At 37.0% G+C, this 26,069-nt stretch overlaps 1 protein-coding gene across 2 annotated transcripts in view; it reads left to right on the forward strand.

Annotated features, from left to right (window-relative positions):
• Positions 1 to 26,069, forward strand: part of vps8 (VPS8 subunit of CORVET complex) — a 345,245-nt gene that overhangs the window by 12,788 nt on the left and 306,388 nt on the right. For both annotated transcript variants that reach the window (XM_088930095.1, XM_088930096.1), the window contains exons 8-15: positions 1,738 to 1,824; positions 2,659 to 2,726; positions 14,347 to 14,500; positions 15,495 to 15,554; positions 17,236 to 17,343; positions 19,959 to 20,039; positions 21,509 to 21,679; positions 24,979 to 25,053. In XM_088930095.1, coding sequence (XP_088786221.1) covers positions 1,738 to 1,824; positions 2,659 to 2,726; positions 14,347 to 14,500; positions 15,495 to 15,554; positions 17,236 to 17,343; positions 19,959 to 20,039; positions 21,509 to 21,679; positions 24,979 to 25,053 — 804 coding nt within the window. The remainder of the gene's footprint in view (positions 1 to 1,737; positions 1,825 to 2,658; positions 2,727 to 14,346; positions 14,501 to 15,494; positions 15,555 to 17,235; positions 17,344 to 19,958; positions 20,040 to 21,508; positions 21,680 to 24,978; positions 25,054 to 26,069) is intronic.

Here is a 26,069-nt window from a genome sequence, read left to right on the forward strand (position 1 = left end):
GTGAAATTTCAGCAATACCGATTTAGTCTTTCATAGCTGCATTGATGCCCCCTAGTGGCTGCACCTTGGTCATTACACCTCTTCTCTGCAGCTTCTGAAGGCAATCCAAAATGGCAGTGTTGCTCATTTCTAGTCCTGGATGAGAACACATCTGTGGGTTTTTATTCCACTGCTGCTCTTAATGGGTGGATCAGTTTAAGTTTTTGCAAAGGTCTGTTTATGTTTTAAAGAGGCCTTGAGGCCTACAGGATTCTGACTCTCAAGGTCTAGAGTTGTGCACCGGTGCACTACAGTGTAGAAAGAAAGTCTCTTGCAGGCATTATAATAGTGAGATAAGGTCAAGAAACACACTTAACATTTAACACACTGTACTCTTACGGCCCAGGAAAACATATGTATACAGTGCCTTGCCAAGGTTTTTGGAGCCCTCCTGTGGTGTTCCATTTTGGGAAATTACAAAATGATGTGTAGATATCAGCAAAAACTAAAGAGAAAAATATGTTAAATTTTTAATTTTATTCTAAATCCACTCCATTGTAGCATTGTACTTGGATCACTGTCTTGCTCAGTGGTGTATTTTTCTCTAGGTTTTAGGTCTGAAGCTGGTTTTCCTCCAATATTTTAAAGTATTTTGCTTCAGCTATGTGTCCATCAGTCTTGACAAACATTCCACTCCCTGCTGATTAGAATTGAAATATAACATAATGCTGCCATTACTGTGCTTGACAATAGGGATAGTGTTGACTGACTTCAAGTTTTGTATTATCTGACCACAAAACCTTTTGCCACATGTTTCCATTATCACTTAGGTGCTTTGTTGTACAGTATGTGGGATTTGAGATGTTTTTTTTCAGTTCTATACTTTTGGATAGTTGTAGGGTAGTTGGGATTTTGTTTACCCACGGACATTTCATCCCAACTCATCCACGGAGCACTGTAACTCTTTCAAAGTCGTTGTTGTTCTCACAGTGACATTCCTAATCAGTGTCCTCTTTGCCAAGCAGCTTAGTTTGATGGAACAGTCTGATCTAGTCTGCCTGGGTGCCTTTCACTTCTAAATGAATTGACTTCACCATGCTGAAAGTGATATAAAGGGTCTTTGACATATTTCTATACCTTGTGCCTGATCTTATAGTGCTATATCCCAGAGTAGTTTTATGTTTGAATCTGGGTATGGAATTCACTGCCTGACTGAGGGAGTTTACATAGATGCATTCCTTCTATTTCATTATTAGAACCACTACTGTTGCACACAGTTTACAGTTCACAATTAATTGTGTGACCATTTAAGGACACTTTTTGTACCTTAATTAATTTAGGTGTCACAACAAAATATTTGAATGCTTATTCAATCGTGAATTTTCCATTTCATAACTGTTTCAAATTGTCTGTTTATCTCTTTTTTTTAGTTGTTTGCTTTGAATATTTGGAGTAGGTTATATTTATAACAGATTTATATACAGTATTGCTATTTCAAAGTGTTATGACCAGATCCTTTTACTCAACAAAATGTGGTAACTGTGTTAGGCTCTGAATAGTTTTGCAAGGCACCATAATGTATATTTCAAATGCATCACATTTACAGCTGGAGCCAGATTGAATATGTGGCTTACTATTCTTTAAACCTACAATCCAGTACACAATAAGGTACATGTATTTTTATTTTTAAGTGGTCAAATATTTCAAAAGTGTTGCATGAATCACAGATTTCAGTTTTTGATTTTTTTGTGAAATCAGATGACAATGTGGGATCTGGCAAATGGGAAACTGCTAAGGACCATAACAGAGGCTCACCCTCCAGGAACTGCTGTCCTTCATGTCAAGGTAACTCAAAATTGCTTAACTTCCAGGACCTGCTCCCTTTAATGAAGTTGTATTTATTGGGACTATAAGTGGGAAACAAGCTAACAATGCAGACAGGTTTATAAAATGTCACTGACTACAAAGGATACAGGCTGCTGTAATCGTTATTGCATTCTGGCTGCAGTCCACAAACTTCTCAGCTGTGTAAAGGCAATGCCACAAAGCCCAGCACTTATTATTTTCATTATATATGAGAAATCACAGATCTGAATTTTTCTTCTGCAGTACATTATTAACTGCTGAAATGTCATATGTTTGTCATATCAAAGGAAAAGCATATTTATAACTATAGTGGGGCAGCACCTGACTGTGCCTTTTTAGAGTATAATGTCCCCGTCTCTATACTGGGGCATTAGGACCCACACAGACTGCAGGGTGAGCGCCCCCTACTGGCCCCACTAACACCTCTTTCAGCAGCAACCTTAGTTTTTCCCAGGTCTCCTATCCAGGTACTGACCAGGCTCACACCTGTTACTAAATGCTCCATAGTTATTAAATGCTCCAGTCTCTCCGGCCTCCCGAAAGTCATAAGAGAGCTTACAGTGCAGATGAATCATATACAGGGAGATGTTGTTCGGATGTTTTGTGGGTCTGTGCAGTTCGTAGCTAGGTATTCCTTTGAGACCTCAGTTTGAACTGTTCTGACACGGTCATAGAGAATAGGGCCTATTCATTCATTCATTAGGGCCTGACAACCACTTGTGAAAAATTGTAAGTTTTTCTTGGTCTAGTAAAGTAATGAAAGGAAGGATATCTTGATTGGAAGACTTACAAACTTACTTATATCTGTTTTAGTTTACAGATGACCCGACGCTGGCTATTTGCAATGACAGTGGTGGATCTGTGTTTGAGCTGGCATTCAAGTAAGACCTTCAAACTCCTTAAATCAAGTATATGTATTTGTTTATACTTATGCCAACATCTAAAGAAACTTGTAATTTATAACCACAGCTAATTCAAAAAGTTATCGGCAAAATTGCAAAATCTTTCTTTATCAGGTGCACTGACATTTTATTGAACAGACATGAAATAAATACATTTATTATTCTGAATAACCTTTGCCATCAATAAGACTGATCAGCAGGGGCTACTGTGAAGGTCAGAGCCTAGTAGCATGTGTAGCCATCATTGGGAGCCATAAAAGGTGTATATCAGTAATGCATTCTTTGAACCAGGTTGCTGTCTTGAGGAATTCTGAAAGATACATTGAATTAATATCACAAAATTATAAATTATAAAGTGATATGTTTAGTACAAAGTGATATGTTTCTTTTAATATTCAATGTATTATATGTATATAATCTGCTTCACTAGAACCAGGCTCTTTGAGGTTACTTATCTAGTTTTAAAATATGCTGACAAGATCAAAGAGAAACCTTTAAAGGAGCCAATTAAGCTTTATTCATCTGAGATATGGCCTTCTAAAGTAAATATAATTTCAAGAACAAATTTACCACAATCAAATGTAGAGTGCCATGGAAAAATATTCCAATCATGGGGAAAGCAGAGGGGCAAACAGGAACAGTTAAATAAAAGCCCTTCTAAGAAAGAAAGTTTGGAAAGAGAGGGTGACTCTTTGATATCCTTAGGGATGGAATTCCAGAGCTTTGAGGCATAACAGGAGAAGACCATCACCCATAGAGTGTGGATGGGCTTGGGGGACAGAAGGGGCCGAAATTAGATGAATGAAGGTTGCAAGGTGGGGAGTAGGATGATAGTAACTCAGATCATACTGAGATGCTAATCCATGCAGAGCTTTATAGGTGAGCATGAGAATATATGATATTCAGCTTTGAAATGATAATTTGACCATGTGATCTTAATAGCTGACCAAGTGGAAACATGTAGATGATGAAGATTAGGGGATCCAGTATTGAGCCCCGAGGAACACCAGCAGACCAGACCAGTCTAATTTCAAAACTAAAACCTGTGTAGTTGTTAGAATCCAGTTTGGAGGGGTTCAAAGAGCTTATTTGCAATGAGATGGTTATTGTAACCATCTCAGCATATTCAGGATGTTCCAAAGCAGAAAGAGGTGAAACGGGATAGACATTAAGTAGTAATGGGATCTAGTTGGTAGGCGGTGGATTTCATATGTGAAACAAGTTTACTTAAGCATGCAGAGTCAAGTAGAGAGAAGCTAGAGAGAAGGGAGCCATTAAAACTAGGCAAGCAGGGAGAAGGTGTGGAGATAACATGCATTGTAGAAAGAATGTGATGCCGTATGTTGTGGATCTTAGAGCTAAAGAACTCTAAAAGTGTGTTGCAAAGTTAGCATGATGTGGTGGGGCAGTTTGGCTTAAGCAATCTGTTGGTGGAGTATAGGTTTCTTGGGTTGTTATGGTTGATCTCAATAATGTGGGAGAAGTAGTTGGATCTAGCAGACTCTATTGTATCATTGTATTCAGACAAGTGCTCCTTCCAAAACAATGAATGCTTAATCCGGAAAAACACCACCTGCATTCAAATATTTTGATTGTTGTGTTGATGTAGTCAGACCACTAAGTCCATTCATGGTAGAAGTACCTTATTAGACTGTTACGTCCCAGTATGTGGTCTGTGTGTGTTTTCTTTATGTTCCACACTGCTGACCCTTGATTGTTCTCCCTCCCCCATTGGCCCACCATTACACCACTGTTCCGTATGACATCATGATCAATTAGATTCTCAGCCAATCAGAGTGCATCTCATTCACTATATAACATGGAGGTTTTCTGAAGGAAGGGCCTTTCATTTGACTTCGGTCCCGTTTGGTTTTGCTTTGCTTCATTTTGCTTTGGTTATCGCTTCGTTTCGCTTTTGCTTCAGCTTTGTTGGTTTGTTGTTTTGTTTTGTGTGTATTTTCGTATAGCTTCGGCTTTGTTGTTTTGTTGGTTTCTGTTAGTTTCTTGGTACTTTCGTTTGTTTGTGTTTATCCTTGTTTTGCCATTACCTTGCCCTAACGTGTTACATGTTCAACCTTTGTGTTCTTTTGTACCCTGTTCCTGTTGATTACTCTCGTTTTCCCTTGTTTGTATTCCACATTCACTTGTGTTTTTGTGTGAACTTTTGTGTATAAGGTTAGTTTAGGGTTGTTGGGTACATTCTACACACTTAGTTGATTTTGTATTAGTACACTAGTTTAGTACGGGTGAGTGCCATTTGTCTTGTATGGTTTTGGGTAGTCGGTGGAGGTTAGCTAGGGTGTTGAAGATGCCGAAGACCATGTGTTTAGGGTTTTCTTTTGTAGTCAGATTAGCTTTCCCTCACTGTCCTAGCCAGCTCCATTTTGTTTATTTTCTTTTCTTTGGCACCACTCTAGTTCCTTACCCCTGTGTGTTATCGTGTCTTACCAGTCACTTATTCAACTTAAAATCATCACTTTTGCACCCACCTTTGTTATCACGCTTCCTAGTCCCTCACCAGAACCCACCTGCTTCCAAAAGAATTATCCTAAATGCTACACCCCTGTACCCCTAGACACTTGGGGTCGTAACAGTTTTGGCTTGCCTTATGTTTACAATTTCACTTAAGTGATCTGTCACAAACCCCATGAGGAATTTGAGTAACCGGGATTTTGTTGGGCATCTTTTCCAATCTCAACCACTGAACTCCTTGATTAGACTCCTCATTTCCCAGTCGCTCAGTTTGGAGGGACAGCTGGAAAAGGGCAGTATCTGGATGGTACAGTACACTTTCCTCTTAATGATCAATTTCACTTAAAATTTACAATGTTCAAAAGGTTATTCTCTGACTTTGAATTGTTTTTATACCTCCCTCTCTTCTAAGCTGTGCCATTATGCTTTGTCCTAGAGTTGTTTTGAAAGCTCATTGTTCTTTAAGGCTGAATTTTTTATTAGACTTTACTATCTTACTAAGGGACCTTACAGAGGGTGTATTGTGTCTGAAATTATGTGATCCCCTATAAACATTTTCATTTTTTATCTTTCTTTGCAGTTTTTGCTGACATTTAATTTATTTTTTCCATAAAACTGTTCAGTTTGATTTTTCAAATTTATTAAGAATAATACTTTGTAATATTTGTATACATTATTTTTTAATTCATTGTAACAGGACATTAATAGGTGTAACAGGCGAATACTTTTGCAAGGCACTGTAGGTTTATGAACAATGGTCAGTAAGCAGTCTTTGTTACGGAGATGCTTGCAGTATGGGTTAAGGGCAGCAGGTGGTAGTGTTGTACTGCCTTTATTTTTTTGTGAGCACTCTAACCTTTGCTCACTCTCACATGCTCAGTGCTCTGTTTTCGCAGCTCCCTGAATGATATAGACCCCTCCAAATTTACCCATCATACTTCTGATGTAATAGGATTATTTTATTATAATTTTATATGTTTAATATTTTAAAATTAAATTGTAAGATCTTAGATTTAATCATCCTGTGATCATAATATTGCACAGAGCAGAGTCTTGCTTGTTATAAATGATTGGATTCTAGAAAACAGTATGGTCAGATTTATTAATATGTATAAATATTTTTTTAATCAAATTTTTAAAAAATCAACAGTAACATTCTAATTTCTAGAGCTACATAGAGGCATCTGAAGTTTTCCTGTTTTGCAGGAGTATAAAAAGATGTAACACAAGGAAGATATTCAGTAGTAACATGCATCATCATGGTTAAGGTCAGAAAGCTCTTCATAGACTCAAATTGATCACCGCAGGCTGGGGGAGATTTATGCAAGAATCTGCAAAAAACTGAAATTACCACTTTCCACTGTAGTGTCCATTATTAACACCTTTAAGGCAATTTACATGAGGAGGAGACTAGTGTATCTTGCCACCACAAGCTCTGAAACAAGTGGCCTAAGAGGCAACCATATATCTAAAGGCAGCATTTGGAGATCTTCGCTACATACTGCCATCTTTAGGATACAAGCTGCCAAAAACAATGATTCGATGGTTTTCAAGGAATATTCTCTTGTGAGGGTAAACCACAAAAAGAACTCCAGGTTTGCAGAAGATAATTTGATTGACAATTGAAACAAAATCTTATGGTCAGATGAAATGCAAATTAGGCTTTCTGTACATTTTCATCAGTGTAATAGTTGGCATGAAAAAGATTAATTTAATGTCGCGAAAACACTCATGAGCACTATGAAATAGGGGGTTCAGAGTTATTTTCTATCTACAACTTCTGGAGTCCTTGTCAAAACAGAGAAAATCAATGACCTCCAATGCATACCAGGACTCTTCTTTCTGAAGACTTTCAAGCTTATTGACATTAAACAAAGTAAACATTCTTGACTGGTCAATGTCAATATTTAGTATACGTCTGTGATTCTAATTTAACATGTCACTTCACTGAAGGAAACAAAGGGTGTAAAGGATTTAGAGCATTCTAAATGAAGGAATGTTCTTGTATTTTCCCTCTGAAGTGCCACAATCTCATAGCGCACTATAGGAGGCTAGTCAATGGAATCCTTCCCAGGGGAGCATTTATAAACTACAGGGATGTGAATAAATCTGACCTTTGTGTTTTCTGGACTTTAATTATTTATGAAAAATCTGACTTTGCTCTGCTATTAAGATTGCTGTGTGACATTTTAAGATTTTTTAAGCAAGAAATATTGTGTAGTCTGTAAATCTTTATTTTTATCAGGGGTATGAATACATTTGAAGGACACTCTAGATTTCTTGGTTTCATACCTTCAGGCACTGCCACATGTTTTCTAAAGAAGATTTTTATGTAACAGAAGAAACCACTGATAATACCAAGAAGGTTTGGTTTAAGTAAGATGTTCAGGTTTTTCATTGTTTTTTTTGTTATTAAGTGTGAAACCCCCCCCCCCCCAACTAATACTTTGTGGAAGCACCTTTTGTATTTATTACAGCAGTAAGTCTTTGTGAAGAAGTCTCTATCAACTTTGCACACCTGGACTTTGCAATTTTATCCAACTCTTCCTTGCAAAAAAGTTCAAGCTCCATATTATTGCCAGAGGATCTCCTCTACACAGCCCTCTTTAGGTCATTCCACAGGGTTTCTATGGGATTGAGGTCTGGGCTATGACGGGGCCATTCCAAGACTTTGATCTTCCTTTTCTGAAGCCATTCCTTGGTTGACTTGGATGTGTGCTTTGAGTCATTATCATGTTGGAAGGTGAAATTCCTCTTCATCTTCAGCTTTATGACAGAGGCCAGCAGGTTTTGTGCGAAAATATCTTGATATTTGGAGCTAGTCATTATCCCATCTATCTTGACTAGAGCCCCTGTCCCAGCTGAAGAGAAGCAGCCCCAAAGCATGATGCTTTCACCACCATGCTTCACAGTAGGTATGGTGTTCTTTGGATGATGAGCTGTGTTGTCTTTGCACCAAACATATCTTTTAGAATTAAGGCCAAAAAGTTCACCCTTTGTCTAATCAGACCATAAGACATTTTCCCACACGTTTTAGGGTGATTGAATGTATTTTTTTGCAAAATTTAGATGGGTTTGGATGTTCTTTTTTGTGAGAAATGGCTTCCGTCTTGCCACTCTACCCCATAGCGCAGACATATGCAGAATACGGGAGATTGTTGTCACATGCAAGGAGTGACCAATACCTGCCAGACATTCCTGCAGCTTCTTTAATGTTGCTGTAGGCCTCTTGGTAGCCTCCCTGATAAGTTTTCTTCCTTGTCCTGTCATCACCTTTGGAAGGCTGTCCTGATCTTGTCAATGTCCCAGTGGTGCCACATTTTCTCCACTTATTGATGATAGTCTTCACAGTGCTCCATGGTACATCCAGTGCCTTTGATATTCTTTTATACCCCTCTCTGATCGGTATCTTTCAATAATAAGATCCCATAGTTGTTTTGTCAGCTCCTTGCAAACTATGGCTATCCCAGTAGGATGCAACCACGAAAGTTTCAAGGAAATCCTACAGGAACAGCTGATTTTTATTTGGGGTTAATCAGAGTCACTTTCATAGATGGCAGGTGTATGCTATTTACCTTTGGACAGGATTTTGAATGTGATTGGTTAACTCTGAACACAGTTACAGCCCCCATTATAAAAGGGTGTGCACACTTATGTAACTAGGGTGTTGTAGGTTTTTTAATTTAAATTATTTTTCCTAATAATTATCTATTTGTTTTTCTCTAGAATTTTGTTGGTTGCAAGGTCACATTAAAGATGGAAAATTGTCTGACATGATTTATCTTGATTTCTAGCTTTACATCACAAAAACCTGCAATTTCAATAAGGGTGTGTAGACTTTTTATATGCACTGTACACCTCTTGAAAGGGTTAGAGCTCTTACAAGGAAAGGCCTTGTAACAAACAGGATTCTGCTGTTTGAATCCTGTTGTGATTCTCTCATTTTTTTCTTGTATATTACTACGTTAACACTACTACTGGAAGTCATAACTAAAACTAACAAAAGATGTCATTTTGACAGCTCTGTCAGAAACAGTGTTAATATTCTCACGACAGTACAAACAATTGTAATCAAGCTAATATTCTGAGGACACATAACATAAAGCACTTCACCACGAAAACATTGTCATGTTTTGTAATGTAAAGAAATATGAAAAGAAATTGGGTTTATTTAGAGCACCTCTATAAAAAGAGCAGTTTTAAAAAAAGTTTAAATAATTTAAATTGATATATTATATTACATTTTCAAAATAGTTAAATATAAATTGTAACTAAAAAAAGACAAAAGGGTTTTTATGTATAAGAGAAATCATATAGAATATGATCAATACAGTTTTTTGTTAATGCTGTAAAAATCCACACATCCACAAAGTCTCCATTCTTTTCTAAAATGTTCTTTTACTAAAGTTACTGCAACAGACCTCCACCTAGTATGTTTTCCACTTACATTCCATAAGAAGTGTATAGGATTGGGTGCTAAATCCAACACACAATGTCTGTTATGATGCGCCTATAAGATGAAAAAACCCACATCCCTTGGCCGGGCTGATGAATCCAAAGGACAGTGAAGGCCTTGAGACTGACAAGGACTAACAGGGAATTGCTGAAGCAGGACAGAAAGTGGTTGGGGAAGGGACTGATCTGTGAAGATGGTAAACACAGCTTGAAGGCTGATTAAGGTGGAATGGCTGCGTCGACCTTGCGGGATGAGGGACTAGAATGGTAGATTTGTGTCACTGGTCTGGTTTATCAATGAAATCAACAACAGATGGGGAATCTTTCTGGCAGGATTCAGGCTGAATATCTGTCTGAGAAGCAGGTTAGTAAGTGCTGAGAGCACTACCTGGTATGGAAGGTAGCTCAGTGACAGAGTACTGGATCAGTGCAGAGCAGGATTTAAATATCCTGGACTTGATGGAATTAGCACTTGTTAATTGGAGGATGTTAGTTAGGACAATTGTCCCAAGCGAGTCTGATCAGCTCCAGTAGGTATTTAACTCCTCATGAAATGCTCCCATTTTCCAAGAGACTGAGAGCTGCGAGCTCTGGCATCCGTGGACATAACAGTGTTATTCAGGCAAAATACATGATTGGAACAAGTAATAAAAGAGAAGAAAGAAAACACAACATTTCGGCTGTGGAGCCTTCTTCGGGTGTAAGAAAGATAGGGCAGTCAGCAAAGATAATATAGCATGGGAAAACAAAAGCCAGGAGAGAGGAGGAGGCAGGAGCAGGGAAGAGGCAGAGTGGCCAATCAAGTGGTGCAAGGTCGAAAGAGGTGAGGAGAGGTGTGAAACGAAACCTACAAATGAATAGAGAGAATTAGAAGAAAACAAGTCTGTCCTTGAGAGAAGGGGGAAGGTGTGGAGCAAGTTTCAGGATAATTTTAGTTTCTAATGTCTTTCTGCTATAGGAGTTAAGAAACCCTACTTTGAGAATGCAGACTGAGATATCAGTGTGATCATGTGATCATCAGAGGTGAAATGAGAAACTATGGGCTTGGAGAAATCTTTAATCTTCACAGCCCTTTCATGTTCTCTGATGTGGTCTCTGAGTCTCCTTCTTGTTTCCCCACTGTAGATGACTGGGCATTTAAGATAAGATAAGATCACTTTATTGGCCATATACAATGTTCTTGTATTAGGAATTTGTCTTTTCGCATACCCCAACTTGCTCTCCATGGGATACACAGACAGGGAGAGAAGCTAAGGGTCAGAGAGCAGGTTCTGCAGAGTCGTCATAGCCGAAGGAACTGTGAAAAAGGGAGAGAGTTTTTGGGGGTAAAATGAGCTGTACAGAAGATAGCTGTGTAAATCTGTGGGTTTATAATACACCAAAGTAGAGAGTTGGGGATGTCTAATGGACAAGTTTATGTCTTAAAACTGAAGAGTAGCGGAGGATATGTTAAATGTATATTTGAGGGACGGGTGGACATTGGTGAAGTGATACAGAAAATGCTCTAGCTGGTCATTAGAGCATGTTGCGGCACCTACACAGTCATCAGTGTATCGACGTAAAGGTCTGGGATGAAGCCAGCGTAGAAAGCGAAGAAGCGTTCTTCTACCAAGCCAACAAAAATATTGGCATTAGCTGGGTCCCATTCTGGTGCTCATGGTGACTCCACTAACTTGTTGGTAAAAAAGCAATACATCATTAACAAGTCAATTCTTGCAGTTCAGATGTAATGTTTTTTCAGATCTAAGCCTCATGATGTCTCACTCCATGTAGTATGTAAATTTGGTAAGCAAAGTATTGTAACTGCATCCCTGTATTTTCCAGATAGTTAAAAACTTCATATGCTCACAAGTGCCACTACAGTCCAGGGGTTCTAGTGTTAAGCAGCTAAAAAAACAACTTCTGAAAAGAGTCCTTGTGGCAGAATTTGAGGGAAGGAGAATCATAGTATATCGGCACTCACCAGGCCTCAGTTTGAACAATATCGTAGAGCACTGTGCAGTTCCAATTTACTACTCCCTTTCTGATAGACACGGTCTGTGAACCATGAAGCATGGCAAAAGCCTGACTGCGTAGGATCAACAACAGAAAGATTTCTCAAAAAATAGAGAAACCATTTTCTCAAGAGATAAAACTATAGTTTGATATACTGTTTCTGTATAGGTTCTCAGATACAGCATATATGAGAATATGAATATATTATTTGAATATGAATATTCTCATATGTCTTTTGCATTTCTCCGTGGAAATCTTATTTTGCACAGTATTTATTTAGCTTTGTTATTGAAATTAGGATATGTTAGTATGCTCAGTTAGTATGCCGAATGAAATTAAAATAAAACTCAACAAGTCATGAATACCAAACCAGATCATCAGACTTTTTCAAATTCTGACTTGAGCAGTCCCTGACTTCTCAAACTAAATATCAAGGGCCTTATTCGACCTAAGTGTGACATCCCCAACAACGGCAACATGGACTGTACTTCAAGATAATGCACTCAACCAGCGATAAGAACCTGCACATTCCTGGATTCACCCTAGTTGGTGCAATTAACCACCTGCACTATGGCATTCTCACCTTTGCCAAAACTTGTGATTTTCAATGTAGTGGCGACTATGCCCAACACGTATTAATGTCTTTGGATTTCTCTACTTATTGAGGCCTGTACAGTTAATGTGCACAGTCTGTTGGTTACCTTACATCCCTAACTGTGCCACATTCATTGGTCTACTCTGGAGCCTTTGGCTGTTTTCTGTTGGAATGGAGATATGAAATACATTCTTCTGGTGGTGGAGCCCTGGGAAATTGGGCATCCTAAGCAGAATTCAGACTCCAAACAACGTGGTATTCTTCATTCGGCTAGGTGGCAAACACCCGTCAGCCCCACCCAGGAGTTTATCAGCACAAACTCCCCTTCTGCATCTCCCTTTACTAGAACTGCGAAGAATAATTTCCCATACTACCAGTATCGTCCACCTGTGATCCCGCATCCAGAGCTTGTCTAAAAATAAATTTAAAACAGACACAGCTAAACTCAATAAGCCACTTCTGAGCCTATACACCTCTTGCACTAGTGCAGAAAAGTACAATGTACACATAACGTACAAAACAAGCACTTATGTCCTTCCGCTTAGTTTTACAGTGCAAGCCCATGGCATAAGTGGGAGATTTAGTGCATTGTAGGGAGAGGACAGATTCAGCTTTTGCTGACAATGTTGTAAGCTGTGAAAACACCCTGACCTGGTCAAACACATCCATCAATGTCAGTGCACAACTAATTTGCAGACTCTCCAAGCACCATACAGATGTAGGTTCAGATCATCAATGTGTGGGCTACTGAGCCTACCTGCTCTCTGAATGGATGCATTTACTGGCTCAGGAGCTTCCTGACTATGGCATCCTGTCTGCTTCCCATTTGAGTCTAATGTCACTTTTATGTTAGAACTGATTGACAATGTTTGGTAAAAAGAGGTACTTTGTTAATACTTCACTCATATGTATTCTCAGTATTAAATAAACAAATGTACACAAGCTCTGTGCTGGACACACTTCACTGCTGCAGTCACTGCTGGTTACTGTCTTTAGATATGAATCCAATATGAAAAGACATGTTTCTACTCATGGTCTATTGAGTTTTCCTATTTGTTTTGTATTTGGAAGCATTGCAGCAGATCTATGAATAGGAATTTGAAGTCTTGTTTAACATGAGATATAGGATGTAAATGTGTTCTGTTATGTGACTTTGTTAAAGTAGTCATGAGAATTGCAGTTTTATTATTGATTTTAATGTCTTTGTCCATTCTTTAATATTCTATGATGGTGACTCCAGTCAAGTGAGAATAAAGCCTGGGGTAATAGAGCAGTGACTCTATTTATGTGATAAACTTTTGGTAAGACGTTTAAGCGTCTGCCTTCTTATCTTTCTCGATAGAAGCTTTGACTTGTTTGACTTTGAGCTGCCAGATTTTAATTGATTAGTGACTGCAACACAAACTTAACTCTAATTGTGTATAGATTAAGATGTTACATCACATCTTTAAAAGACTTGTCTATGTTTAATACAAAAGGTCCTTTCAACCAATTTTGAATTTGTAACTTGACTTATTTGTGTTTTAAATTTGACTTTTATTTAGATGTGGGAAATATTATGCATAGATATTTCTAACCACAAAATTTATTTTTTGGTTTAATCTTCTGAAGAGTTTGAAGTGACCTGTTGCTCATAGCTGTAAAATTAATTATGAATGTTCGGGGCTGTTATGATAATTTTTTGGCTTGGAATTTCAGTATCTCAGCAACCATTACAAAAAAGAGTAAATTACCAAAATGTAGTAATACAACTTTATAACTCTACTTTCCCCAACAATTCCTCTGCAGAAATGTACTCCTAATTTTCCTTACTGAGGAGACTGTAGATTTTGGGACATGCTCCTCTACAATCCATAACTGAAAGTTTTGATTAATGTGGCTCCTGTAGCCTTTTGACCTTAATGTGACCTTAATGTGTTCAAGCTCAATTCCATTATGCTCACTTTGCTAAACCTCCTACATTGCAGTAAGTTAGAACTGAGTGGTTCTAACTCTCAGAGTTCTCCTCTGCTGTTGTAACACTGTGTTCTGCAGACCCATTTCACTCTGCTTTTTCTCTGCTTCTGTTTGTGTGTTGTCCAGGAGGGTGATGGGTATGAGGACTTGTGATTCACGCTGTCTGTTCAGTGGCTCCAAAGGGGAGGTGTGCTGTGTGGAGCCACTACAGACCAGAGGGGAGCTCAGAGACCACCCAGTTGCACAGTCCTCTCTGTTGGCCATGGCCTCACTCACCAAGGTAATGTAGTCCACAATGTAGGCCAAGGGCTCCCCTGATACTTACATGAGGCCTGGAATTGTTCTCAGACCAGGAGTGCCACAAGTGTTGAATTGGTAGTGACATTGTCATTGTTGGTATGATGGTATTACTATTAATTTGCTTAGCATGCATCCTTATCCTGGTGCTTTTACCTAATAGTAATGTTCAGAATGAGAGAGAAATTCCCATTGAAGTGACTAATCTGTAGGTTTGAGGGATCTCATGTAAATCAGCATGTATTTTGCTTAGAATTTTCATGTTTATTAAGTTTTTATGCAGCATATAATAATCCTGACACTTTTAGGGCTTTTCTGGACACTCCACTCAAAGCGCTTTACAGGTAATGGGGACTCCCCTCCACCACCACCAATGTGTAGCACCCCTACTCTTTTGCGAAACATCCAGGGATTTTTAACGACCACGGAAAGTTAAGACCTTGGTTTTACGTCTCTTTTGAAGGACACTGCATTTTTTACTGTATAGTGTCCCCGTCATTATACTGGGGCATTAGAACCAACACAGACTGCTTTGCTGTGAGAGCCTGTATTGGTCCTACCTCTACCGGCAGCAATCTTGGCTTTCCCAGAGATACTAGATGATAGTTTGAGATAGCAGATAATAGGTAACTCAAACTATTTTCTGGTTTCTGTGACTCAGTACTGAATTTTTAATCTAGCTGCATTTAAAATTTGCTTGTGAAATATATTACTACTGCTATAGTTTTTGTACATTTTTGACATCTCTAATACTATATATAAGGAATACCAAAAAGTCTTAATGCCGTTTATTTAAACATGGTTTGGGAATTTTAACCAGAATGTGCTTGACTCATAGAAAATGTACTGGTAGCTTTAACAATCTTGTTGAACCTGTAGACTCCCTGAGAGTGCCATTAATGCATATTGTAATTCTCTTTTCAAATGATTTAAAGTTGAAGCACAAAGAAAAACTCTCACAGTGTACTTTTTTTCAGATTTTAGTCATTGGGCTTAAACCATCTCTGAAAGTATGGATGACATTTCCATATGGAAAGGTATGTACAAACTGTTACTCAACAGACATTTGTGATAACTTGATATAATGATATAAACCAAATATTTTGGCTTATCAGTCCTTCAAGTCGTGGCGTAATCCCAGAATCTGTTTAATTCTCATTTCAGTCCTTAAGTTTACTGCTAAATGTTATTTGTGTGTATGCTTTTGCTGTCCAAAAGAGTATTATTTTCAACAGATAAGGGATGTATTTAGTGTATAATACTCACAATTATTATACACCCATTCCTTGATTTGTTACTTAATAACTGTTCATAAAGTGAAAATTTGTCAACCAAAAATGAAATTCCCTTTACATATAAGATCTGTTCTCAAGCTCTAGAAAATAATCCAATATTACTTATTATACCCTAACAGAGCACTGAATCATCAAAGTAAGAACACTATTGCATGATTGCATGACTATCCTAGTAAAGTAGTTAAAAAGATAAAATGACAAGATAAAATGTATAAAACACAGTGCAGATGCACTAAGAAACAGTGTTGTGGAATGATATATTGGGAGGTAATGCTATAAGGATAAATGTATGATCAGATACGAGGAATTCATCTTAATTGTAGAAACAAATTATTTGAAACCATGAAAAACAGTTACGAAACAGTTATGAAAATACATGCTTCATTATAAATACATTTCTTAATGAGGGTTTTCTGAAATTAAGGGATGGGTGTATTTAAAATAACCACAGTTAATAATGATAAAGATCACCATGTACTCAGAGAGCAATAAACTAATCTGGCTTCAATGGAATATAGTTAAGACACAATTAGTCCTACTTGAATTTTAAAGGAAAATATATTGTTAAACACCAAAAATAATTACATAGTGAAGTTTAGTGCAATCTCCAATACTGACAAAGGCCAATACTGCTGTAACTGAATGTGTTAACTTTTTATTATAATAAAATAATATAATTTGGGGCTTTTATTTTTCAATGTGAAATTATCCTGAAAATCCTACCTAATGCAATGTAGAATTTGTACACTTTTTGGTGGTAACCAGGAATTTGTTTAAAAAAAACAATAAGACAAAAATATTTTAGTGGTACATGTTTTAAGTTAACTTTTAATGACATGTATCTTTTTTATTTTTTAATTAGAAAAAACAGTTTTCACATTCCATTTATGAAGCACCTTCTACTTTTGTACCATTTTTCAGACAATCCTGATGAGGGGGAGGATTCACTTATGGATCTCAAATTAAGTGACAGAGCAATAGAAATAGCTGCACTCAGTTTGAAAGCTTTATGAGTCTAGCATTTAGAGTGCCATTAAGTAGAATGTCACTTCTATTATTTTTCTAGAAAGGCATCATTTAATAAGTATTAGTTTTGTCAGAGAGGGTTTTGCGATAATAATATAATGTCATTTGTTCTCTGCAGCATAAAAGCTAGGCACCCTTTTTCTCATCAGTGTAGGTGAATTCACATTAACTTTTTTTTATTTGGTTACGGTATGCTTTAAAACAAATACAAGTGAAGGAAACTCACTCTAAAACTAAAACTGTTAAACTACGGGTAAACAAGGACACAGGAAAAGTTGAAATTTAAATTTTAGCCATGCCAAGTTTGATGTAACTAGACTGAAAAAAATGTCTGAAATTAGAAATGGTAAAGCTCTTCTCTCAGTTGCAGTTTCTCTTTATGTATTCTTTTGTGTAGACGGACCCAGCCAGTGTTCCCCAATTGGCCTGGCAATTTGTTGCCATACAGAAGACCGTAAACCCCATGCTGGCCTTTTGCAGAGGAGATGTTGTCCATTTCCTTTTAGTAAGTTTTTCCCTTTTAACTCTGTACTTACTGGGTTCTGTGGAATCCATGGAGGTGGCTAAAAGGTATGCTATTGGTGATTGATTGATACATTTATTTTGTAGTATTGTCTGTGAAACTAATTGTCACTTTGCTAAGGAATCTTGTTTATGGAATAACAATTGCAGATTGCAGTCTGTATACAGTGGCTAGAACCCTAATATAATTATGGAATATACCAATTCTTACCACATTACCCTAGTTTAATCAAACCATTTTTTTCTTAAATTTCTAATGGGTTTAAATTTACCAAAACTAGATTTTTTAGATGCATTGATGTATAAAGTTGAAGAATATAAATAGGAATCATATCATCACTTTGAATAACTGCTTATCCAATTCAGGGTCGTGGTGGTCCATAATCTGTCCTGAAAGTTTTAAGCACAATCTGGGGATACACCTTGGACAGGACACCACATTAAGGTCAATCAAATGTCATACACAGAAACACTAAACTAAATGCAAACTCTACAAGCATAGCACCCCAGGAATTCAACCTATGGTCCCAGTGCTGCAGAGGCAACAATACTAAGCACTGTGCCAACATGATGCCCTAAATAGGAATCAGTATATGAGAAATTATAAGAGCAAATCTGGTTTATGCAGCTCAGTTAAAAATCAGGTGGTTAATTCGGTAAATAAACAAGGACAAGAAACTCAGTTAATCTGGTCTTCATACAGGTTACTGGAAATAGATTATGCCATGGTTAAAAGAGACAATAGATAACCTCAGGAAAAGAGCATGTGATGCTTATCTGTTTAGAGAGGGTAACAAAACCGTAAACACTGTGAGCAACATAGTCTTCACAGTCTACAAATGGAAAATATTCAGGACTACAGTGAGTCTAACTATGACTGTCACGATTTCCCCAAGAGCAATCCAGAATATCATTCAGGAAGTCATAAAGAATTCCAGGGTAACAAAGGACCTGCAGGCATCAGTTTCTGTGTTTAATAGGAGTGTTCACATCTCAGTCATCAGGGGAAGACTGAACGGGAACAGTTTCATGGGAGGACAGCCAAAAAAAACCTGTTCTTTCCAAAAAGCTCACAAAAAACTTAGATAATTAAGTGTTAATTAAATAATCCATATATATATTATGTTTTTATGTTATACTTTTAACCAGGTTATCTTCGTCTTTTATTAAGACTTTCATTAATTTTTTAGGTCTAAAATATTCAAAAATACCAACTTTTTCTTTGCAGTATATTTGAAGTGGATTGTATCTTTTTGGAAAAAATATTTAAGTAAATGTAACCTTTTTCATGTTTTTAAAAACAAATAGTGCGGTACTGAATGAAACAGTCTTTAATTATGAAACATGACAAGTCAAGTACAAGTATAAGTGAAGCAGCCACAGACTGTTGTTTTTATCCTTTTTAGAGCTCATCTGTGTGGTATTGGTGTAGTGGTCTTAAAGTCGTTATGAGAGTTAGAGTGTCTACAAAGAAGAACTGACTTCTTTCTTAAACACTCTACACCTAGAATAGGTATGATCAGACAATTGTATTAAACTAAATACCTTTATTTAGTTTAGTATAATACTTTCAACCTTTTATCTTTCTGCTCCACTGAGAGAAGGCCATTTTTACTATAGCATATAGTAAACATTCAGGTAACTGCCAAAATAAAGGAAACAACAGCCACCACGAGCCATCAGAACAGCTTCAGTGTCCTTTGGCATAGATCCTCCAAGTGTCTGGAGCACTATTGAAGAGATACAACACCACTCTTCCACCAGAAATTCCAACATCTGGTGTTTTGTTGATGAAAGTGGGAAAACACTGTCTCAGGTGCCACTCCAGAATCTCCCATTAGTATTCAGCTGGTTTGAGATCTGGTGACTGGGACAGCATGTTTTCATGTTCATCAAACCATTCAGTGACCACTCATGCCCTGCAGATGGGGCATTGACATTCTGGAAATTTCCACTCCCATCAAGATAGAAATGTTTCACCATGGGATTATCGTGTTCATTCAGAGTGGATTTGTATCTATTGTCATTTACCTTGCCCCTCTGAGGGGTTGAGTGGACCTCAACCATGTTAGGAATGTGTCTGCTTTCTGATAGTGTTTTTGTTGTTGTACTTAAAGGGTTAAAAACAGAGGCTTTCATCCTTGGATCTGCGGTCCTCCTTTATGTGTTGGTTTCATTCAGACTAGGCTCTCAGTTACTTCAGTGAGGCTTGAAATAAACTAATTGTTTGTTTGATTAGACAATTTTCAGGTCGTGAAAGGTGATGATTCTGTACATATTTTACTATTACCGTGCAATTTCCAGCAGTTTAAGAATAGAAAAACTATTAATTAAGTAAATTGTAAATTTATTGAAGGTTTTAATTAAATTGATATAATTTGGAATGAAACCTGACAGAGAATTTTTCCAGGATCATGGATAGGAAAAAGCCCTCCTTTGCAAATAATTTTATCCCTATAATTTCTACACAGTAATAGTTATGTGACTTGGTCTTTTGATCACAGAATTGTAAGATAATGCATCTTGTAGGATTAAATAAAAGTTTTAGTGCTTCCTTTTTCTTTAAGGACATGTGTGATTTTTTCATGTTTTCCTCAGGTGAAAAAGGATGAATCTGGTGCTGTCCATGTCATAAAGCAGAAGCAGCTTCACCTCAACTATGACCTGATCAGTTTAAAGGTATGTTTAGATTGCCTGCTGTCTGAGTCTGTCTAGATCTAGATGGTTTCACCCGTCTTTTGGAATGGGGCTTCTAATTTGTCTTCATCTGTTCTGAAGATTGAATTGAGGGTGCACTTTCATCTTGGCAGAGGGTCAGTCCTTTTGTAGATACTGACAGCAAAGGTCATATGTCATCATGATTTAGCCTAAGAAGAATTGAAAAACCAACTCTTGTTTCAATTAACTGCATTCGTATTGTGTCATGTCCAATAATAAGATGCAGTTGGAATGGAAAGAGATCTGGTTATTTGTTTTTTAATCAACTAGATGGTGAGTATCGGCTTCACTGGCTGTGGATAATGCATAACACAGGGTTGTAAGCTAAGTCAACATTCACCTGATAATTCTAATTAATCCATCAGATGTATCTTAACCAAAGTCATTCACAAAATGAACTTTGCTGGAAAATCAAAACAGGTAAAATGCAGAAGGAGTAATATGTCAAAAACTAAAAAAGTAATGCATTTTGACCTGTGTGAGATGAGTGCTCAGTGAATCAGATGGCATTTCTGTCTGTCATTTAAAAAAAAACATTTCAATAAATGGAAAAATTACCGTTGAGAATTTTAGAACAGCATAACCACCTTTTTGTGTAAGTTATGGAGGGAGTTATAGACTTGCTAAGGCCGAATGGAAGTCAAATCTTCATTGAATCTTGTATTTAATGAATGGGTGGTCACTCAGGCTTAACAGCTACACAGATTGTGATACATATTTTATAATGCTTTTGCATTTCTTAGAAATGGGCTAATGATTTTAGAACGTCTTTATCTTCCTCCTTTCCACAATTGGGAATGCTGTCATGCAGAGGGAGTCAAAGGTTAGACAGACAGTTTATTACACCACTAACTATGAGAAGTTAAATTTTTAGAATTGACTGAAATTTATCGAGTTTCTTTTCAACTAATTGACCTAACTGGTATTGCTGAGGTTGTTGAGATTCTGTTCTGACTGCCCTCAATCAAGAATCATGCTCTGTTAGATTGTAGCACCATGGTAATCATTGCTTGCTAGGGTTTTTATTGATTGTGTTTACTCAGACTATCATTTTACAAAATGTACTTTAAAGAATGTCTGAGATATTCAGTTTGCTATTATTATATAGAAAGGTAATAGTTTTCTGTAAAGAATAAAGAAAAGGAATTTAATGTATTATCATTTATGAGTCGTGTTTGTAACACAACAAATTACAGCTAATATTAGAAAGGGCAGCAGTCTTTCTTCATCTGTAAAACACACAAGTCAGTGCTACAAAGATTGTACAGGAATTGAATTTACAGTATGTACTTAGATGCATGTATTTGTAAATGCATGTTTATGTTTATGGGTTAAGACTGAAATGCTGAATATACTAGCTTTTATTTTCAATACATAGCAGTGGGGATAACAGTGCCCTCCTGGATCTTTATCTGTGTTTTCCTTGGTAGTGGATTAACTCTCGGACGCTGGTGTTGATGGACAGCTCAGAGAAGCTACATGTGATTGACAGGGCCAGCCAGGAGGAACTGGAAACTCTGGACCTTGCAGAGGTGCAGCTCGTCTACAACAGTAGCCACTTCAAGTCACTGGCCACTGGGGGCAATGTCAGCCAGGCACTGGTAAGGGGAGACATTCCTGAGGTCTTAGACCCAGTCCTTTGGATTTATGTTCGATAAACACCCTTTTTTAAGGGTCTTTTACAGTTTTCATTGGAAGTACAGCACTTGTAATATGCTTTTAGGTCTTGAGGGGAGTTTGAAAAATGTTCAATTATAAAGCCGCAACAGTCCGAAAAACACATTTGAAACACTAAAAATACACATAAACTGCTTAGATTTGCCACAAGTTATGATAAACAGCTGCCTGAGGTTCACAATAAGAACTCTTACAAATGAGATGAGTTTTTTTTTACTCTAACTTGATAAATGATATCAAAACTATTACAATATAACCACGGTTTAATTGACCTCGCTTTAATGGATTTCTGATTTAACACACAAAATCTGCTAAAGGTGGATGTTGTAATATCAAAAATACTGCATTTCCCTGGGGTAACTGACAAAATAATCGAAATGTCCAGTTGAGTGGTATCTGGTCTGGACAACAGGCTTGCTTCATTCTTAAAAATAGAGAAAATAGAATTAATATGAGTATAAGTGAGTTCAAAAATACATTTATTGTGAAATATTGTTAAAGTATACAGTATATACTGAACAGTAATTGTGATTACATCAAAGTTTGACATTATTTGACATTGTTTAAATGAGAAAGTGTTTGTAACACGATGCAGTTCTTTATGTATTTACAACAAAAAAATCACAGTATAATAAAATGAGAAATATGGAAGAAACTTTAGTAGAAAATACATGTAAAAGGCATGAATATAAATGTAGGCTTTAACAGATTTTATATGTGGTAGTTAGGACACACAAGCTTGTACTGTAGATTTATAATAAAGAAGACACAGGAACAATATTCATAGACTGTGTTAATTGCAATGATAAAATAGTCAAAAGTTCCAGAAAGCATAAATATGGTATTTATATATATTCTCATATAATAGTGTTTTTTGGTCTGAAAAAGCAGAATTCATAATTTAACAAGCATTTGGCAGTAATGGACACTCCTTCCTCCCTATTAGTTCTTTGAACTGAGGTTTCACTGTATTCTTATTATAATCATTCTACTGTGGTAGCTGATTTTGTACCTTGTTTATTGGTTTAGAACTCTTTAAGCAAAATTAAAAGCATTATTGCAGAAGCTCAATTTAAATGTCATCTTCCAGGGCAAGTGGTGGTTAAAAGAGTAATCTTTCATCAACTTTCTGCTGCAATATTTTTAAATTCTTTAGAAGAAGGCAGCAGAATTTTTCATCACAAGTTCATAAAGAAAGGAACCTTCAGGACTTTCTTTATCAATGGCAACTTTTGCTTGCTAAGGGTTTACCAACCTGGTAAAAAACCTGTTATATATTTCCCCCCACATTGTAGTTCTAAAGATATACTAGGAATTGTGTGTTTTTGGCAAATGGAAGACTGAAGTTTCAAATTCTGTTTGGGGTACTTTTGTGAGCAAGAATCTTGTCTCAGTAAAATGCCCAACTCTTTAAAAGTGTACAAGTGTAAGTTGCTTAGGATAAGTAATAATAAAACAGGTAAAAATGAAAAATCAAACTCATTTCCTTTTTAGAGCCTTTTGACCACTTTAAAATTTCATGCCAAACTACTTAATGATTCCCTGCTGTTCAGACTTCCATCATTTAGCCGTCTGTGAGCTCTAACTCATCAGGAGAAAAAGTCTTGTTAACGATTTCAGCTTAATTTTATTCCTCATAGAAGGATTTAGCAGTTGGGAAGCAATTTCCAATCCTTTGAATACCCCCAAAGCTCCTTGTTGAGTTACTTCATCAGTGAAAATGTACATGATTTCAGTTTATCTCCATGCCAAAGCTCTGACAGTAGACCAAAAATTATATAAATATAATCTGACTCTCAAACATCAGTACCGTCACTTAAAACACAGAAAAATGATATTGCTTCTTTTTGCTATGACCTATTCTAATGTGCTTTGAGAAAATGGTAATGAGCAAGTTAAAGAAAATCCTGGTTTTATTAGAAATGTTTGCTTCTTACTAGTATGGGATTTGAGAATCATAGTAGGCAGATCTACACTGATGAGAGATCAGGTTATCTCTTATGTAAAGGATGTTTTGTTTCTCTTCTAAATTATTTATATTTTAGCTGTTGATAACACAAAGTGAGGAATTACTTATGTTAACTTAATGCGAAACATCCAGTCATGGATTCTTTGCCATTTATTTGTCGGAATTTCATCAGGTTACTTCTGTACTTAAGATCATGGTTTCTGGAACACTTTACATGATTCGGGGCACTTTCTCTCAAGATGGTTCATAATGAAGCAGATAATGAGACTATGTGATGACTTTAGATAGTATTATTGTCATACAGTACACTACAGAAGGTCAATATAAATGACAGGAGTGCCACAGCACCCTCAGTAGACAGGTTGTGTAGATGGAAAGTTATGAGTGAAAACTTGACCTCTCAGATACCCAATTTAAAGAGACATTGAGCTTGATTGACTATTACTTAGTGTCTTCACGTTGATATCTGCTCCTGAAATTGGATGAGAATGAAACTCTTTCTCTCTCTGTCTTGCTGTGGCCATTTTTCCAGCTTGAATCGCATTATTGCAAACCCGTCTCAGTCAGTGACTAAAATGTGTCTAGAAATTGCAAAGTTACCGAAGCTGAGCAGTGTTGTTTCAACTGTAAACCTTAGACAGCCTCATAATTGAGCTTTTGAGCCCTTAAGAGAGAGGTTATACATTTTAGGCAGATTTTCAGGTGAGTAAAAGGCAAACCATAGCGTAACATTTTGGTGTGTTTCTAAGCAGGGCTGTTATGAGCAGTGGACTCGTAAGCGTATATTGATTGATAATAAAAGCCAGTATTGTTTGTCTTTTTATTATTTAATTTTTTAGTTTCTTATCATTGTAGACATTTATTTACACGTGCATGCATCAGTGGTGCAGAAAATGTCCCTGGAATTTGGTGTCAGGCTCCTAGTATTGATGTACATGTAAAAGTCTGTTTGTTGTTAAACTTGATATGTTCATATAGCTTGTTTTAATTGTGTATTTACATTCCTGGATTTAGAATTTGTTTAATTATTATTAATGGATGTAAACAATTCACATTTCAAGCCACTTTAAATAACGGTTACATCTAAGATCTAATGTTAAATCTGAGATACTCATTTATACACAGGTCCATTTCTGATTATATGTTTGAGCCAACTAATAGCTGCTACTGGGATTAATTTTTCCTGTGTACATTTAATTTGTCTGTATATGAATTTTAGGTCCTAATAAAAGTATTCTCTGTTCTCTTTCACAGGCATTAGTTGGAGAGAAAGCATGCTACCAGTCTGTATGTAGCTACGGAGGTCAAATAGTGTATCTGGGAACAAAGGTAAATAAATTTAGCACTTTTACCACTTACATTTCTCCAAAGACGAACAGTGTTTGCCAAGACCCTGGTAAATCTGTCTTTGATTTTGGATTAATAGCCCTTCACTGAAGATGAAATTGGTCCAAAACTGGTGTAATGACAGAAGGGAATTATAGATGCACAATATTGCCCTGTGCGAACATTTTCCCCTCGGTGTTTGTTTCTGTGACACATTCCTGCCTCTTATTCTTTCCCCTTTATTATGGAGGATTCTAATTGGTCACATGATGGGTGGCATAAGATGTATTTACACTCTGTTCTATTAGCATTCTCCTAAGACTTTGATACCAAAATGGTATGCTTACATTTGTATGAAACGGCAGATGGCGTTTTCACCTTAAGAAGAGCTGGAGTGATATCTGTGGCTTTGTGAGGAAGCCACTTTCTTGGCTTGAATCCCTAACCCAAGAGTGAGGCCTTGAGGCCTCGAGCCAAGATAACTGTCTGGTAAATCAAAATTGCTGCAGAATGAGAGACGGCTGTGCTGATTGTGTCAAGACCAGGGTTTCCCAATCCTGGTTGTGGAGGCCCACATACCTGCTGGATTTCTTTTCTGCTGAGGTTAACTGCTTAATTGAAACTTTAGTCAAATTATTAAATAGCATTTATTTTTTATTCTGCTTAACCCTTTGGATTTTAATTTACTTATGTAATACAGTAGTTAAATTGCAGCTGCCAACATACATCTGATTTATCAGGAGGCTTAAAAGACCGTTTGGGGAGAAAGGGATTCTGTCTGTGTCTAGGCTCCGGGAAGGAGAGAGAGTGAGGGCCTTATAGCTAGGAGTTCTTGCTAGAAACAGATTGGGCTGGTTAACAGGCCTGTAGAACACAACAAGCTGGAGTGGTTTTAAGAAGATACAGTGAATACTGTTCTCAGGTGCATCACAGGCCATGAACAGGCAGGGTAAGGTATTTTCTGGCACAGTGGTATAGTGCACTGCTGAGGAACAGGAATAGTTGCTGGGCCAGTGCTG

This window comes from Atractosteus spatula, chromosome 13 (assembly GCF_055471065.1).
Source record: "Atractosteus spatula isolate fAtrSpa1 chromosome 13, fAtrSpa1.hap1, whole genome shotgun sequence".
Lineage (NCBI taxonomy): Eukaryota > Metazoa > Chordata > Actinopteri > Semionotiformes > Lepisosteidae > Atractosteus > Atractosteus spatula.